General features: G+C 41.0%; 1 protein-coding gene across 3 annotated transcripts in view; it reads right to left on the reverse strand.

The window, feature by feature from the left end:
- Positions 1 to 5,520: 5,520 nt before the first annotated feature.
- Positions 5,521 to 17,233, reverse strand: part of RSRC1 (arginine and serine rich coiled-coil 1) — a 131,694-nt gene continuing 119,981 nt past the window's right edge. For all 3 annotated transcript variants that reach the window (XM_034439134.3, XM_087872108.1, XM_087872109.1), the window contains exons 8-10: positions 8,893 to 8,999; positions 7,952 to 8,098; positions 5,521 to 5,782 (exon numbers count right to left, since the gene is read on the reverse strand). In XM_034439134.3, coding sequence (XP_034295025.1) covers positions 5,690 to 5,782; positions 7,952 to 8,098; positions 8,893 to 8,999 — 347 coding nt within the window. In that variant the 3' untranslated portion in view covers positions 5,521 to 5,689. The remainder of the gene's footprint in view (positions 5,783 to 7,951; positions 8,099 to 8,892; positions 9,000 to 17,233) is intronic.

Here is a 17,233-nt window from a genome sequence, read left to right on the forward strand (position 1 = left end):
GGTCCGCGAACCAAGGCCGGCGGGGCCAATGGGGGGCGATGAGCAGCAGTTCCGCCTTTTCCTGTAGCATCTTCCTGATGACCTTGGCGATGACTGGGAGTGGGGGGAAGGCATACAGAAGGCCGGGGGGCCATGCGCTGTGGAGAGCATCCACGGCCTCCGCCCCTGGTTCCGGAAACCGTGAAAAGAACCTCTGGGTCTGCCGATTGGACCGTGTGGCAAAAAGGTCCAGGACTGGAGACCCCATCAGGGAAGTGATCTCCGCAAAAAGCCGAGGGTCCAGGGACCACTCCCCGGGGTCCAGAGAGGTCCTGCTCAGCCAATCCGCCTGAGAATTCTGGAGACCTGAGATGTGTGCCGCCCTCAAGGATTTGAGGTGTGTCTCCGCCCAGGAGCCCAGTCTCTCGGCCTCCTCCATGAGGGGTCGAGAGCGGGTCCCTCCCAGGCGGTTCACGTGGGCCTTGGCGGCCACGTTGTCCGTCCTGACGAGGACATGCCTGCCCTGTACCTTGTGGGCAAAGACCCGAAGGGCCAGGTGGATGGCCCGGAGCTCCAACCAGTTTATGTTGTGCTCTAAATCCGCTTGAGTCCAGAGACCTTGAGCGAGGGACGAGGAAAGGTGGGCCCCCCAGCCGAGAAGGCTGGCGTCTGTAGTAAGGATCAGACACTGTTGTTCCCTGAATTCCGTCCCCTGGAGAAGGGCCCCCGAGTCCCACCAATCGAAGGACCTGAGCACTTTGGGGGGAAGGTGGACAAATCGATGGGAGGACCCCAGCCCCCGTTTCTGGTAAGGGAGGAGGAACCACTGCAGAAGCCTGCAGTGGAGACGGACCCAGGGGACTATGCCGATGCAAGATACCATCTTTCCCAGGAGTTGGGAGAGGGAGGCCAGGGAAGAGCCCTTCGCTGTCCTCACTGCCCTGACCAGAGACCGCAGACTGGCCAGGCGATCCCGGGAAAGATAGACCTTGCACTGACTCGTGTCGATAACAGCCCCTAGGTGCTGGAGGCGAGTAGTCGGGACTAGATGACTTTTGGCCCGATTTATGGAGAACCCATGGGCCTCCAGAACCCGGAGAGTGGTCGTAAGGTCCCGAAGGGCCTGGGGCTTCGAGACTGACTGGACCAGAAGGTCGTCCAGGTAGAACTGCATCCGGATGGGGATGGCCCTGAGATGGCCCGCTATGGCGGCCATCAATTTCGTGAATACCCTGGGGGCCGATGAGAGGCCGAATGGGAGGGCCCTGTATTGGTAGTGCTGGTTCGAGAAGCAGAATCGGAGAAACCTGCGGTGAGCTGGGAGGATGGGGACATGGAGATACGCCTCCGTCAGATCGATCGACGAGAGGTAATCTCCAACCCTGATGCCCTCTAGGATGGTCTGGAGGGACTGCATCTTGAACCGCCGGTAAACAATCCGGCGGTTCAGGGATTTGAGGTCTAAAATCGCCCTCCACCCCCCTGAGGACTTTCGGATAACGAACAAGCGTGAATAGAAGCCTTGTCCGTGCTGCCCCTGGGGCACAGGTTCGATGGCCCGAATCTCTAGTAGGTGGAGGATGGCAGAAGCCACCAAGAGCCTGGAAGTTCGGCTCTGTGAGATGGGACAACGAAGAAACCTCTCTGGGGGGGAGGACAGGAATTCGAGAGAGAGGCCAGAACTGATAGTCCTCCTGACCCAGGCGTCCGACGAGGTAGCTGCCCACTGGCTGGCGAAGGACGCCAGGCGGCCTCCAATGGGTAGCTGGGCCAAGCCGTCAGCGTGACCTACGGAATCCCCGCCCCCTGCCCCCTCGAAAGGGCCGTCTGTTATGACCTCTGGGAGGGGGACCTGGACGATCCTGAGGTCGGAACTGTCTAGGCGGGGGAAACCGTTGACGACGGCTTCCTGAGAAACCCCCTTCAGAAGACCGGAATGGTCGGAAGGAGGATTGGGCCCTAAAGTCAGACCGCCGGGATAGGCTAGGCAGGATGCGGCGCTTGTCCTTGGACTCAACCAAGAGGGGCTCCAGTGGAGCCCCGAAAAGCTTGGGCCCTTCAAACGGGGAAGAAGCGAGGCGCCATTTAGACTTAGCATCCGCTTGCCACTGGCGGAGCCAGAGCAAGCGTCTAGCAGCTATAGAGGAACCAATGGCCTTGGCAGCGAAGCGAGAGGAATTTAAGGTAGCATCCGCTGAGAAGTCTAGGGCCACAATAACCTTGCTTATGTCCTGGTGGGTCCTCAGGTCTGAGACCGGGAGCTTGGCCTGGAGTTGGCGGAGCCATAAAATAGAGGCTCGGTTAAAAAAGGAGGCGGCCAAGGAGGCCTTGACCGACCAGGCAGTGGCCTGGTGTGATCTAACTAGGGAATGCTCTAGCCGTCTATCCTCTGGGCGTAGACCTTCATCAGGAGGACCTGTCAAATTAGAGGGGGCTGACAGTTCCGCTACAGGCTGGTCTATTGCGGGGACCTGCAAAATAGATGACAGTTCAGGTGCCAAATTATAAAGACGTCTGTCATTAGCATTGGGGCTGGGTCCAGAAGCAGGGGCTGCCCATTGGCGTTGAAGAACATCCCTAAATAACTTGGGGCCAGGGATTTCCTCAGATTCAATGGCCGGTTCCTCAAAGAGGGGAATGGAAGAGGAAGTACCTTCCCCTGCATTAACCGATGAGATATGAGAGGATCCCAAACCTGTGACGGCCTTGGCCTTGTGGAGCAGGGAACGAAAAAGTTGGGGTTTAAAGAGACCCACAAATGCTGGTTGGTCTGGGGCCAGACCTTCGTCATCCGACAAATCCTGGTCCAGAGGATCAGGGGCTGCTAAGGATTCCCTGTCAGAATGATCAGGAGACCTTACCTGGGCTAGAGACTCAGGTCCCTGAAGGTCTGCGTCAGCAGCAGAAACAATAGAGCCTTCTACATCAATCTGTGAGAAGGAGCGACTGGAGCCCCAAGAGGAGGTCTTCTGCAGTTCCTCCCTAACCCCCATTTTGATGGCTTCCCTGATGAAGGAAGCCAAATCAGAGGAGATCTGATTGCCTAAGGGCAAGGAAGGGGGGGCTAAAGGGAGGGGGGCTTGAGTAGGGTGTCCCTGGGGTTGAGGCTGGACAGGGGAAACTTCCTGTTGAGGACCAAATAATGCTACATTGACCGCCTTAGGCCCGACAAAAGATGTGATGTCCCTATCTGGGGACAAGGCAGGGGATGGAACTTGTTCAGGATTGTCCCCTTTATCAGGTTGAACCTGGGGATCCACGTTTGATGGGACTGCAGAAACAGGGGGTGGACTTGTAGAAGGGACCACCCCAGGAGATGAAAGGGGGCTAATGGTGGCTTTCTCCTGCAAGGAAGCTGCCTGGATAGCCTTCTGGATCGCCTTTTCAATGGCCTTATGGCGCTTTAGCTCTTCCCTGGTCAGAGCCGAGGATTGGGAAGGTTTAGACCCCTTTGTGGTGTGATGGGTCTTTCTGCTTCTCTTAGCAGGAACAGGGTCAGAGGATCCAGGGTCTTCCTGCTGCAAAGGTTGTTTGGCCGATCTGGAAGGCCGTTGGGAAGCCATGAGAATTCCTCAGATCCCCTGAGGGAAGGATCAGAACTCAGGGGGAAAGCTGAAAGAAAGGGCAAGGCAGACAGTTAAGGAGGCCTTTCGCCCTTACTAGGCCTCTAGTAGCCACGAGGCCTTCCAAAAATGGCCGCCGGTACAGTTAAAATGGCCGCCGGACCTTCCCAAAATGGCCGCCGGAACCCTTAAAATGGCCGCCGGACCTTCCCAAAATGGCCGCCGGAACACTAAAAATGGCCGCCGGACCTTCCCAAAATGGCCGCCGGAACACCTAAAATGGCCGCCGGACCTTCCCAAAATGGCCGCCGTACACTTAAAATGGCCGCCGGGACACTTAAAATGGCCGCCGGAACATTACGAATGGTAGAGGGAGGTAATAATGGCCGCCCGGACTCCGAAACCAAATCCCCTCATACTTACATCTGGAATCCGGCGATTGGGAGTTGATCAGCAGAGCCGATCCACCCGAGGGGCTGGGGCTGCTGAAACGAGGCTCTCTGCTACTGTGCTGAGCCCAGGAGCCGATCAGAAAGGATGCGGCTAATAGGGGCCTCAGGCCTCGTGTTCTGCCCCAAATGCGGCTCCGCTGAAATAGCGCCGCGATTAGCTGGCTATCGGATCCCCGATAGCCTCTTCGATGCCTCTGCCTGTCCAGGCAAGAGGCTAGCCCCTTGTATGCAGCAGTAGAGGGAAGGAGCCCTCCACGCTAGGGTGAGGACCAGGCTCAACCAGCCGGGAACCTACAGCCCTCACCAGCCAAAATTGGCCTCCAGCGGTCTCGGGTACGAACCCCTTCGCGCTGGGAGCTCTACCAAGATTTTTATGGGAGCTGGAGAAGAAATCCTGTGGCAAAAGGAAAACTTTTGCAAGAGCTAAGCTCAAACGTGCCTATCTAACTGGATTGAGTCAGAAAGCTGGGAAGCAAGACAAAGGGGAGGAGCTTCTCAGCTTTGCAGACTCAATCAGTAATTGGAGCGTGTCACTACCCAATCCTGACCACTGGAGCCAGGATCAACGAGAATTTAGAAAGAGTGCAGAGAAGAGCAACCAAGATGATTAGGGGACTGGAGGCTAAAACATATGAAGAACGGTTGCAGGAACTGGGTATGTCTAATTTAATGAAAAGAAGGACTGGGGTGACATGATAGCAGTGTTCCAATATCAAAGGGGCTGCCACAAAGAAGAGGGAGTCAAGCAATTCTCCAAAGCACCTGAGGGTAGGACAAGAAGCAATGGGTGGAAACTAATCAGGGAGAGAAGCAACTTAGAACTAAGGAGAAATTTCCTGACAGTTAGAACTGTTCCAATCAATGGAACAACTTGCCTCCAGAAGTTGTGAATGCTCCAACACTGGAAATTTTAAAGAAGATGTTGGATAACCATTTGTCTGAAGTGGTGTAGGATTTCCTTCTTAAGCAGGGGATTGGACTAGAAGGCCTCCAAGGTCGCTTCCAACTCTGTTATTCTGTTTTCTGTTTTCTAATTCATTATTTACAATTCTTGTGTATGTCCTCACTTGAATACTGATTTTGCAAAATTTGATGATAACAAATAAAGCTTTCCTCCCCGTTTGCTTTCTAATGTATCTAGTGGTGTATTGAATATTATATCCACTGAATGTTAATTTAAAACGTGTCTATTGTCATTTGTATAATTAAAAGATATGGTCAGAATCACACTTCTCATACAACTGTTTTCTCATTGTTGTTCTAGCTTTCAGTCACAAAACGTTATTAGGTAGGAAGATAATGTTTTTCTTTCTTTCTTTCTCTTTATACATTGTTACTGTTAAGGTCTTTCATGCATAATTGCCAATATAGAAGAACTGCCCTTGGAAGACGTTGAATTGCCCCATCAGGTATGAAATAACATGCAAAGCAGTTTGAATCTCAACCACAACAGGAATACACTAAGAAAATGAACTCCATAAAATATTTCTACAAATAATTGTTTTGCAAAGTAATAGTCATTATTCTTTCACTTAATGCCTTTAATATGATATAAATCTGTTGGCTGATTCCAGAAATATTCTTCCTCTCATACTTTCCACCTTCACTCTAGGCAATATTTATATACTCATTCAATTGTGTCATGAAATTTTATACAATGGAACGCAAGGAAAGTATGTTGGCTATTTAATTCACTCAAGCCACGGGACTGCCCATTAGCCTCTCTTGTCGAAGAGACATCAGCCTTTGGAACCATCTTTCTTCTGCTTCTGCCTTGTCAATAAATAACTGTAAGAAAAAGAAGAAGAAAATAAGTATACAGCATAGTTAAATAGATAAGGACATTAAGATTTGTGAATATCTGAAGTCATCTTTTAAATTCAACCCTATAATGCATTACTAGCAAGGAATGTATGATGCATTTCAGTGCAATTACAAACATAAGTGATTTCAATTTCTATCAAATTCTGGTGTTTTCTGAATCAGACCTATTTTTAATGCCAAAATCAGTACTAGAATATACAGTGCATTCAAAAAGTATTCAGACCCTCTTCACTTTTGTCAATTTTTCTTTTTAATAAATTTACAGATATTTCTAAAATTCTGTTTTCACTTTGTCATTATGGGGTACTGAGTGTAGATTAATGAAAAAAATAAATTTCAGTAATTGAAGAATTAGGCTGCAGCATAACAAAACTGACAAGAGTGAAGTGGGTCTGAATACTTTCTGAATGCACTGTATATTCATAGAATGCCATTGAGCTGCACTGAATAATCAAATTCTTTGCCCAAACATTGAGAGAAATTTGATTGTAGAGATACCATGTATCTCTAAAACCTGTAAATAACAAGCAATAACAAGCTATAACAAGCAAAAGATGACTACAAAGCTGAAGTTTAAGCAGAGAAATTATTCAGGAGAACAGGTACATTCTTAAAAATCTTAGAGAGACCTTTATGTGCCTTAATAAAAAGTTTTCTATATGAATTACAGGTATCTCTACTACCATGCCAGGAACAGTGACTTTTAAATTAAAGAGAGGTACAAATGATCTTACTGGGAATCAGTATGCAATAAAGCCTTACTGGATCCTGTTATCATAAACAAAGTTTAGATTATTGATCAATTGTAAAACAACTGTTTCATCTAATTGGGGGTCCACAACTTCAATCTCTGAAAATCCCTGAATTTCCAGATGATCTCCTGAAGTACCATTAAAATACGGCTGATGGACAAATATTAAATATATAAGAACCAACCATGTCTTCTTTTTTCATTTGAATTCAAATTAAATCAATAATAGATTTTTTTTTGTCGTAGAACTAGTCATTACTTTGTTCATGCCTTGTCTGCTTTCCAGTGTAGAAAGAGAAATGACATAGGATTTATTTATTAACTTTACAAATAAATTTTATCCAGCAAGTCTGGATAAAATAACACATAGATAAATAACACAATGTAAAAGTCATAAGGCAACAGAGAATTGAAAAAAAGTGATTCCTTGCAAAATTGTGTCATAACACAGAACAGAAGGATGAGGTCTTCAATGCCTTCTAGAAAGCCAACCAGGCCAGGATCTCTAAGGTGAAGTGAGTGTTGCTGTTACAGTGGACAGGAACCACAATAAAGAATGCATCCACGTGTGGTCAACTTGATGACACAGTTTCATCTTGTTCATTCATGTGGGATGCATGAGTTAAGAGACCTGGGGCAAGCCTACTATGCCAGATCTTATGGGATGGACCGAAACTATTGGAGAAACGTAATCCTGCAAGTCACCTGGCCTTGTGGCATGTACTGTAGGACTTTAAAAGTGATAACCAGAACCTTGAATTGCACCCAGAAGCTTACTAGGAGGCAACAACGTTGATGTGCAAAGACTGGTGAGTCATTTACTCCCCCAAAATTATATACCCCAGTTTTTAATAATGGCAAGATAGAAAATATAATCAATTTCAAATTTCAGCACATTCATATGGGGGAAGATATATCCAAAAGAATCTAATCTTAGATCCCTTAAAGCTTTCAAGGTATAAGCTCCTATAAACTGAGTCTGGAGATACAGTCAACATTCATGGTCAGTATTATATTAAAATTGCAATGTCTGAAATCACTGTTTTACCGGTAGCTGATTTTGCAGCCATGTTTGAGTCTACCTGCAGTATCCAGACAGAATTTAAATGTATTTTATCTAAATGACTATACTATTATTTAATCTGAAAATAAAAAGTAAAAAAAGTTTTGAAAAATAATCTTCTGTATATCTGAATATAGCAGTTGGATTTCATAGTGTTGCTCATGCTACAAATTTAGTCAGGATTTTATGGAAGTTCTTGAGTATTTTTTTTTTAAAAAAGAAAACAAATACATATATGGATAAAGAGATTACATACCCTCATCTCCTACACTCCTTATAAATTATTTTAATCAAAGACTGCCATAATCAGCAAACTTACATTGGGATGGGCAAGTGAGTTTTCATCTTGGTATTTGATAGAAGTAGGAATAATTCCAGGCTTTACTTCTTTTTCAGTAACAGCAACACCAATGTTTGTCACTTCTGTAATTCCCGGTTCGCTTTTGATATCAGCAGATTCTGTGACCTAAATGTATTCACAAAACGATCTTTATAGATGAACTAATTCTGCTATGAATCATTTGAGAATACCTTTGCCTTGTAGCAGACCTGCTGAACTTTCAAAAATTAACTGCTGAATCATCAGTTGCCATTTCTCTTTTGTGGCTTTGATCTTCTTATCCCCCAGGAAGGCCTTATATTGTTTTTTTTTATACATATAATTGATTAACAGTTGAAGCTGTTCAGTGGATGTGAAGGGGATCTGGCTACGATATCTGTCATCCCATCGATCGCCAGAATTGAAATAAAAGTAAATAATATATAGGAGTACCTCAAGCATGTATATATGTATCTAGAGTTTTATACAAATAATTCAATAAAGAATGTGAGAAAGCAAAGAACTGCAAAAAACTGTGCCAAATAATGTGTGAAGAAAAGAGCAGGAATTTCTTTTTCCTTTTAGCTTGGTTAATATGAAATTCTACTCTCGAGATAGCTCTGAACTGAGGAGAAATTCTGGGATATTTCACAGCTGGAAAAGGAAAATCAGATCCCCCTCTTCTGCACAAAAAATTAACCTTGTGTTTGTCTGAAAAATATATTTTATTGCAAAATATAAAGTACATTTCTCACATATAAATACAGTGTCATGTAATAAGTGGAATCTGTACTTGACTTAAAATGGCCAGGGATTAGGATTACTACAGTACTGGTAATATTGGTATAAACAGTCAATGTCAATGATAGTTGCATTAATATATAGTTCCACCACAGGATTCACAAGGATCCTATACAAAGAAAGAAATATTGAAAAGTTACCTTTTTGACTTCTTTGCTCGATCTGAATGTCTGTGGAATAAAAGAGTCACTTTCAATTGCTTCAATTTCTTTGACTCGTTTTACTTGCTCAACAAGACTGGCTTGATCTATGGAAAAAGGTACAATGTCAATATTGTTCACCATCACTTTAAATATTGTATTGTGTAATATATTCCTATCGTATTTCTTTTACTAAGAAAACAGAAAAGTTGAAGATAAGCAATGGTGTTTCCAATGAAATTCTATTTGTAAGTAACAAAGAAAACAACCATTTATATAAAACACACGCAGGATGACCTGCTGAATCCCCCCCCCAATTAAATTTCATTATACTTTTAATGCCATCTTCCCTCCAAACAAAAGTAATTGGTTTGTAAGAGGAGGAAAACACAGTTTCTAAGCCAAAGTAGGCGATATGCTGTTACCTGTTGTGTCTGAAAGTGTCCGTATTAATACTGTATTCATGTATATTATTTTAATATTCTTATGCAACTTTTAAAATGAGTTTCCCCAATATTTTTGCAATTAGGAAACATTTGAATAATTCCAGGGTAGAATTCATCACATACATATGTTCATACAGATAGAAATGAAATAAGGGCAAATAAAACATATTGAGTGCAACAACAAGGTGCATTAGAATATACTCACAGAATCAAAATGTTGAAAGGATAATTTATGCCAGAAAGTCCAATTCTACAGCAATTACTATAGGAATTCCATTTACAGCATGTACTCTGATATACATGAGAATCCCAAAGAGAACTTATCTTATGAGAAAAAGCTCCTTCAGATGACAGGGGAACCCAAGGGTGTGAGATAGTTGGTGAGTTGGGAAAGGTCAATGCATAGCCTAAGAGCATGTTGTTGTTAAGGGCATCTAGTAATCTCTTAAGCACTTTTCTTAAAAAGTATCAGAACACCAAATACTCCTTAATATATTCAGTTGATATGGTGCTAAACAACTCAATCCTTCTAGAGTATTTCATTATTGATTTATATAAACGATGTATGCTAATTTGTTGATAAGTAGATTGAATTTTTCAGAATATAAAATTTAAAGCTGCACTTTGTCAAATAATGGAAGAAATATTAACAAACCTCTTCCCATGTTATCATATTCTACAGCTGGACTATATTTGGTACTATAGTTCTAAGCTATTAAATGATGTGAGCCACAACAGAAATGACTTAGTGTCACTAAGTATTCGTTAAAGTATACCCACCGAATACCGCCTTTACTAAAACAGTGGAAAAGATTTGGGAAAGAGAGTCCTTGTTAGGTTGGACGTACTATAATAGAAATCCTTAGATCATGAAAATCCATCTTCTTCAATGTTCAATGTTTCTATCAGTGCCCTTTACATCATATGGTAGCCTTCCTTTTTAAGTATGTTTGCATATAACTGTTATAGTAAAATAAAGCAAGTACTCTTTCTCAAGTATATTTATGCATGCTGATTTTCTGATACCCATGAACCTATCACAATCGGTGTAGAAAAAAATGATGCAGTCCGTATGCATCCTGTCAAATATTACCAACATTTTATAGTATAAATTCAAAATAGGAAACCATAAATAGACAAAGGCATGACTCAGATATTTGAAGTACTCTAATGCAAGTGACAATTATAATCTGGGGACATGTTCCTCAAGGGAAATAGAATCACAGAATGTTTTCCTGAATTACTTCAACAACATTAACTGCATAAAAAGAGATTGGAAGGAAGTAGCATCCATTAGTCTACAATATTGTTGACAAACACATTATTGGTAGATAAAATGACTTCCATATAGTGTTTGTCAGATGTCAGTAGAAAGGATATATATTTCATAGTAAAATCAAAAATAATGGAGTCAGAAAGCTAAGAGGATACAAAAAAAATCAATACTAACTCATTGGACAGCAAGTCCTTTCACTCTAGGCAGACTTTAAATATAGAACTATTTATATTGGTGACTGATGTGTTGAAGGCATTTTTTCATACATAAATCATTTATCTAGAAGAATTACAGTTGTGCTTGCTTCTAAATAGGAAAAAATAGGAAAACATAAATATACAGAAAAACATCCAACATAATTTTTTTGAGGACTTTGGTAATGCCTTGATCCAAGTCTTTAATTTCAATCACTCTGTTCAAACCACATGGCTAATATCTGTAGGTCATAACTACTGTACTGTAGATGAAAGCTCTTGAAAGCAGCAGATGGCACTATATAACCAGTTAAATGAAAAGATGCATCCTAAGGGCCCTTGTTTTTTGGATAAAAATGCACCTTACTTCTCTTCATGTGATTTGTTTTCATTAATCTCAAAATCATAACAATGTTTAATGGGCATGGTTTTCAGCTTTTTAATGGCTACTTGGCAGGAATTAGCAATTAAATGAATTTCAAACTGTCAGGGAAGTTGAAAAATGATTAAAATATAAAAGGTATGTGTTAAAAACCCAAATATTCTATACGTAATAGAAAACTAAGAAATAAGCATTTTATGACACACTCTTATTTAGCTCCTATTACACAAAATTCTGCACCGGAATATGCTAGTATCATGGGTTTATTAATGAAATGGCATTAATAGCTAATGCCTTAAGCATTAAAACAAGTGCAACATATAAAGAGATGTGTATGATCTTGATGATGCAGCTGGAGCACATAAAGAGAAAGAACTGATATAACAGGAGTGATATGATATATCGTATGATTTAGACCTTATTCTACTATATTGGTAAGGAAATCTGTATTTTAGGCTGAATGTGGACTTGGATCCTCTGTAATATACAATCAGTTACCATGCACTTTTAACATGAGGCAGGCTCAAATAAATTTGTTAGCACCTTTTATACCAGAATTTCATTGAGGGCCGCATCACAGTTGTGTTTGACCTTAGGGGCCTGGGGTGGGCATGGCCAGCTTGAGGTCACTTGTGTCGGAGGCGCCTGTGGAGGCCTGAACACTCTGCCAACGAAAACGGCCTCCTGAGCTCTGTTTTTGGCTTTGATGGCCTCCTGCAACCCTCTGCCAATGAAAACAAGAGCTCAAGAGGGCTGCGCATGGTCCTCCCAGGCTCCGTTTTCAGCCGTGACAGCCTCCTCCAACCCTCTGCTAGCAAAAATGGAGCTTTGGGGGCTGCACGTGGCCTCCCTGAACTCCATTTTTGCTGGCAGAGGTACCATGGGCTGTTCTTTCGCTGTTTCCAGGGCAGCCCCGTGGGTCAGATCTAAGCACTCTGTGGGCTGGATTTGGTCCGGGGCCTTGCGTTTGACACCCCTGTTTTATACTGAATGCTTTCAGTTGTCAAGAATACAGAGATACATATAGAGCAGCATCACTCTTCATTATGTTGTTTTTGTTTTTGCAATCACAGCATTTGAAGTATTGGTTACATGTATTACACATTTTCACAATTCTTTCAATTTTAAGTACCAATAAAGGAGAATGTTCAGGGTTGAAATGATGGGTCCTTGCTCTCTGAGCTTGGTTGTTTTCTTGCAGACATTTCATTACCCAAACTAGGTAGCACTGATGGTGTTACCAAGTTTGGGTAATGAAACGTGTGGAAAAAAATCAGCCAAGCTCAGAGAGCACCAAGGACCCGTCAATTTTGAGTACTGCATTCTCTCAGGACTCACTCTTCTGCATTTCTATTGAAAATAATGGAGTCATTGCATTTGTTAACTTAATTCAAACTACAAGCTTATTCAAGGTCACAAAATGATGTGGAAGAAAACAGGAAACATGGTACTTCTGGAGCATGAAAAAGCTATTCTGAGTATTTGGCCAAAGATAAATCTTACAGACTTTGGAATGTAAACATGAGAAAGATAAATCCCTTTCTTGATCTGCTATTGCCTTTCAGGAAACACTTATGATAGGAATCCATATTATGAATTATAAAGTCCTTAAAATTGCAAGATATTTGTTGTCCAAAAAAAAAAAAGAGTCTAAAATTACATAGCACTATGATCAATTTACAACTTCTGCCACTGCTGCTAGCTTTCCATTGTTGAGTTCTTATTGACGCTAATTAAAATTCTACGGAAAGAAAAGCTGCAGATTTCTCAATAACTTGCCAGTGAATGTTGTCTGCCAGCCATCTCCAAACACCCCATAACCACGTACAACCAGCCTGTCAGGAGAGCTAATGCAGACATAGTGGGGCACATCACATTTGCCATTGTGGCTTATATCAGATATACCCAGCTGTTTTTTTCTCAACACACAAAAGCATGATATGTAATTCAATGCTCAATTTACCCTGTCTCGTAGGAGATTCCCCCCCCCCCACTAATTGATAGAAATTAAGCCATTAATCAAGCCACTAGCCATCATTCAAACCAGAGAAGATGAATACAAACTTTCATCATAACCACCTTCCCCATTTTAGTGTTCATTAGCATTAATTTTTAATGTAATTATGCTATTCTTTTACACTGAGCTCATAAATTACTGCTCTTTTGTTGCTTGCTAGCCTTGTAAAATCCAAGGTAATGCTTTGTGCTCTATTCTTAAAGGCAATTACTAGCTACTTCTATCTTTTATATCTATATAATAAAAAAACTTTATATAGTAAGTTCACCTAGCACAGATATGCTTATAAATTGATCTTATACAGCATGAATATAACACAGAGATTCTACCATTGATGTAGTGTTATCCTCCTCATAGCTTGTACTGTTGGTACTGTGGAAAGGCGGTGTTGAGTGATCAGGCACTTTTTGATTAAGTTGTGTGGGTATCCATTTTGTTGGAGGATGTTGTAAAGATGGTTAGTTTCCTTTTTCTGATGTTCTGGGTTAATGCACTGCATTGGTGTTCATCTGAATAATATTGTTACAGAGTTTTTACTTTGTGGAGATGGGATTTTTACTTTGGTAATGAAGAAGTTAATTAGTGTGTGTTGTTTTTAGCAAGCTATGAAAAGGATAACACTACCATACCTCGAAAATCTGTCAGAGACAAACAACAGACTGTGTTACAAATACACAGAGTTCTGCTTGTCTGTCCTACATAGTGGCTGTTATGGTCATTACTCTGCATATAGAGGACCTTTTTCTTGAGCTATTAGGTCTTTTGGCTTACTTAAGATATTTTTGAGGGCTTTAATTGGTTTCTGCGCTATCTGCCCAGCTTCTCGAGAAATATATTCTCCAACTCTTGTCATAACCACAGTTGCATCTGGCTTATTTAAGAATAGCTGCCAATGATAGTCCCTCTATTGAAAGCAATACACCAACCTAAGATCTTAACAGAATAACAGAGTTGGAAGGAACCTTAGAGGTCTTCTAGTCCAACCCTCAGCTCAAGAAGGAATCCTATACCATTTCAGACAAATGGCTGTCTAATAAGAGATTTAATAACTCCTTCCTACTTTTTTCCTTGGCTCTCTGGTCTCTGACTTGACTGGCTGACTAAACCTCTTTGGTATTTGGCTGTTGTGGACTATTTTCCCCTGAACCTGTGTTTTGTTTGCCATTTGTTTGTTGTTTGTTTGCTTGACTCTGGACAAAAAGCTATTGCTTGTCTGAAATTTCTAGATCGTGTGTGCATCTGCACAGCCAACTCTTTATCTGTCTTTGTAATTGACTGCAGGACTACTCAATCTCAAATCACCTGTAAACTGAACCAATGTATTTCCTCAACCAGAAACAGTGCGGTGACAGACATCCAAGTACTACCATGAGAATTTAAATTACTCAAATTTTAATGTGGGCGATGAACTCAACAATTGGTCTACTGCAGGGGTAATAACTTTTCTATACAGGGGACATATTTGAAACTGAGATTATGTGGTAGGTATATTCACAAATTTCATGATGGAGATGGCCAGTTACACAACCTCTATAGGTAGTCCTTGACATAAGACCTTTGTTTAATGATGGTCCAGAATTATGATAGAAAGGGTGCTTTTCTAGACATTGCAAAATGTTCCACCTCCACAAATGTTGTGGTCACAAGATTATGGTCTGGTAGCTTTGCAACCTGTTCATACCTACAACAGGTTGCCAAGCATCCCATGATCACGTGGTCACCATTTGCAATCTTTGTCAGCTTCCCTATGAGGATGACAGCAGTGAAAATTGCAAATTATTGCCATCTACCAACAGGACTCCCTCTCATCTCTGGAGGCTGGCTGAAAGAACTGCATCCCAAAGAGGAGGTGAACTCCTTTGGCAGGGTGCAGAAACAAAGCCAAAATACTGAAGATTTCAGCTCTGTTCCTGCGTCCTGCCAAATGAGATCCCTTCCATGCCACGGACAGGAGATGACCTCCTTTGACAGCAAAGAGCAGAGATTCAGCCAGAGATTCAGCCATAAAATAATGCGGGTTGTATCCATGAATATTTCTTTGCTCAGGAGCTAAAAATCCTGTTTGGATTTCAGCAGGAAGGATTTTCAGCTCCTGAGCAGAGCCTCCCTGGATCTCCTCCACCTCACTGCACTCCTTACCTGGGACTTTATACAATCACTTAATGACTGCAATTGGGAATGCCGGGATTGCAGTTTTTAAGCAAAACAATCATGTGGGCAGCCACATGATGTCTCACTTAACTACCACTTTGCTCAATGAATGAGATACCAGTTCCAATTGTGGTTATGAATTAAGGACTATCTGTATATATTAGAAAGTTAGCTAACTGCTGTCCCAGAAGACAAATAAGGAATGGATGGAAATTAATCAAGGAGCAAACCAACCTAGAAATAAGGACACATTTCCTGACAGTTAGAACACTTAATCAGTCCAACAGCTTGCCTTCAGAAGTTGTGGAGGTTTTTAAGAAGAGATTAGACAATCATTTGTTTGAAATGATATAGGTTCTTCTGCTTGTGCAAGGGGTTAGACTAGAAGACTCCAAGTCCCTTCCAACTCTATTATTCTGTTAAATATATTTCAGAGTATAATGCTATTTTAATTTTAATCCTGCAATTGAGTCTACACTCCATGCAGAATTTTTTTTTGTTTAAAAAATCTGCTATTTTCAGTGATAAGCATATTCACTCTAGGATGGCCTTTTAATAAAGACAATGTATTTTACACTGAGTTTGGGGTTCCTATTTAACTTTCAAATATGTTACAGAGTATTGCACTTGCCCAGTACAGTGCTGAATTTATAGAAAACAGTTTCTGGCGGAGATCAGCTAATAGGTTTAAAAAAAAACAAAACTGAATTGATTATTCACTGACAGTAACTCAACTCACTATTGCAAATGCATCAACTATGTAATAAGGAACTATTAAGATCATTGATTTTCTGAATCCAATTGATGGCTAACAGGCTATAGCTACACACTGATATTTGTATAACTAATACCCCAAAGCTAACACTTTTGACATAAAAATCCCAATCGACCAAATGGTGTAAATAAATGGAAGTTTAAAGCCTTACTCTCAGAAACTCAAACCCAATATAGAGTTATGACAGATTGTAGTATGCAATATTCCACACAGGTATCTAGGAAATAATAACAGATACATGTAGATTTTAAAAAAAACGCTACTGGCTTATTTAAGGTCCAAAAACTGAGGAAATGGAGCCAGGAAATGTAAATAGGAAGAAGCTCTATTCTATGAGCCATAGTATACAGACCTTTATCTTTATTTTATTAAAAATAATCAACTTCTAGCAAATTACAAAGTTTATCTGAGAAATGAATTATTGTTTTTGATAATAATGGCTTACTCTTTATAAGCCTCCCACCTAATTGAGGAGTCACCTAATTGAGGAGATGGGTACCATATAAATTTAATAAATAAAATAAATAAATAATAAAAGAATGTCCAAAGAATATTGCTGGTAATAAATTGTGTATATTATTCATTTAAATGCGGAAGATGAATTTAAGCCTAGTCTCATTTGGAGCCAGACAGCATCAAATAGAAGAAAAGCAGGCAAGTATAAAACAAGTTACTTATTTAAGTACATATATTCTAGGAAAGCTTTTAAGAATAATGAGTTAACTAATAATTTCTTCTTTAATAAAAAAAAAGTGTACCAGAAGGAACCACTGGAATCCTTGATTTCTTTCTGATTAACCAATTATTCATACTACTAATAGATGGCAAACTAATTTTGATCTTCAATACAAGTAATGAAGAATTTTCTCTTAATTCCTTTATGATTTTATCTTTATTATTATGTCTTCTTGTGCTGCAGTAGCAGTTTTGCATTAAATTACATTAAATTCTAGTAGTGTGTAAATAAAACTATTCATTCTCTAAAATAAACTGCAAAAAAACAATAGTGAAATTGGTAAGTAGCTTCTGTTTAATAATAGGACATACAAGCAGTATACTGCATTCTCTTGACCTTTTCTGATCAATAGGGCCCAATATTA

Source organism: Pantherophis guttatus, chromosome 6, assembly GCF_059756535.1.
Source record: "Pantherophis guttatus breed Tessera chromosome 6, ASM5975653v1, whole genome shotgun sequence".
NCBI lineage: Eukaryota > Metazoa > Chordata > Lepidosauria > Squamata > Colubridae > Pantherophis > Pantherophis guttatus.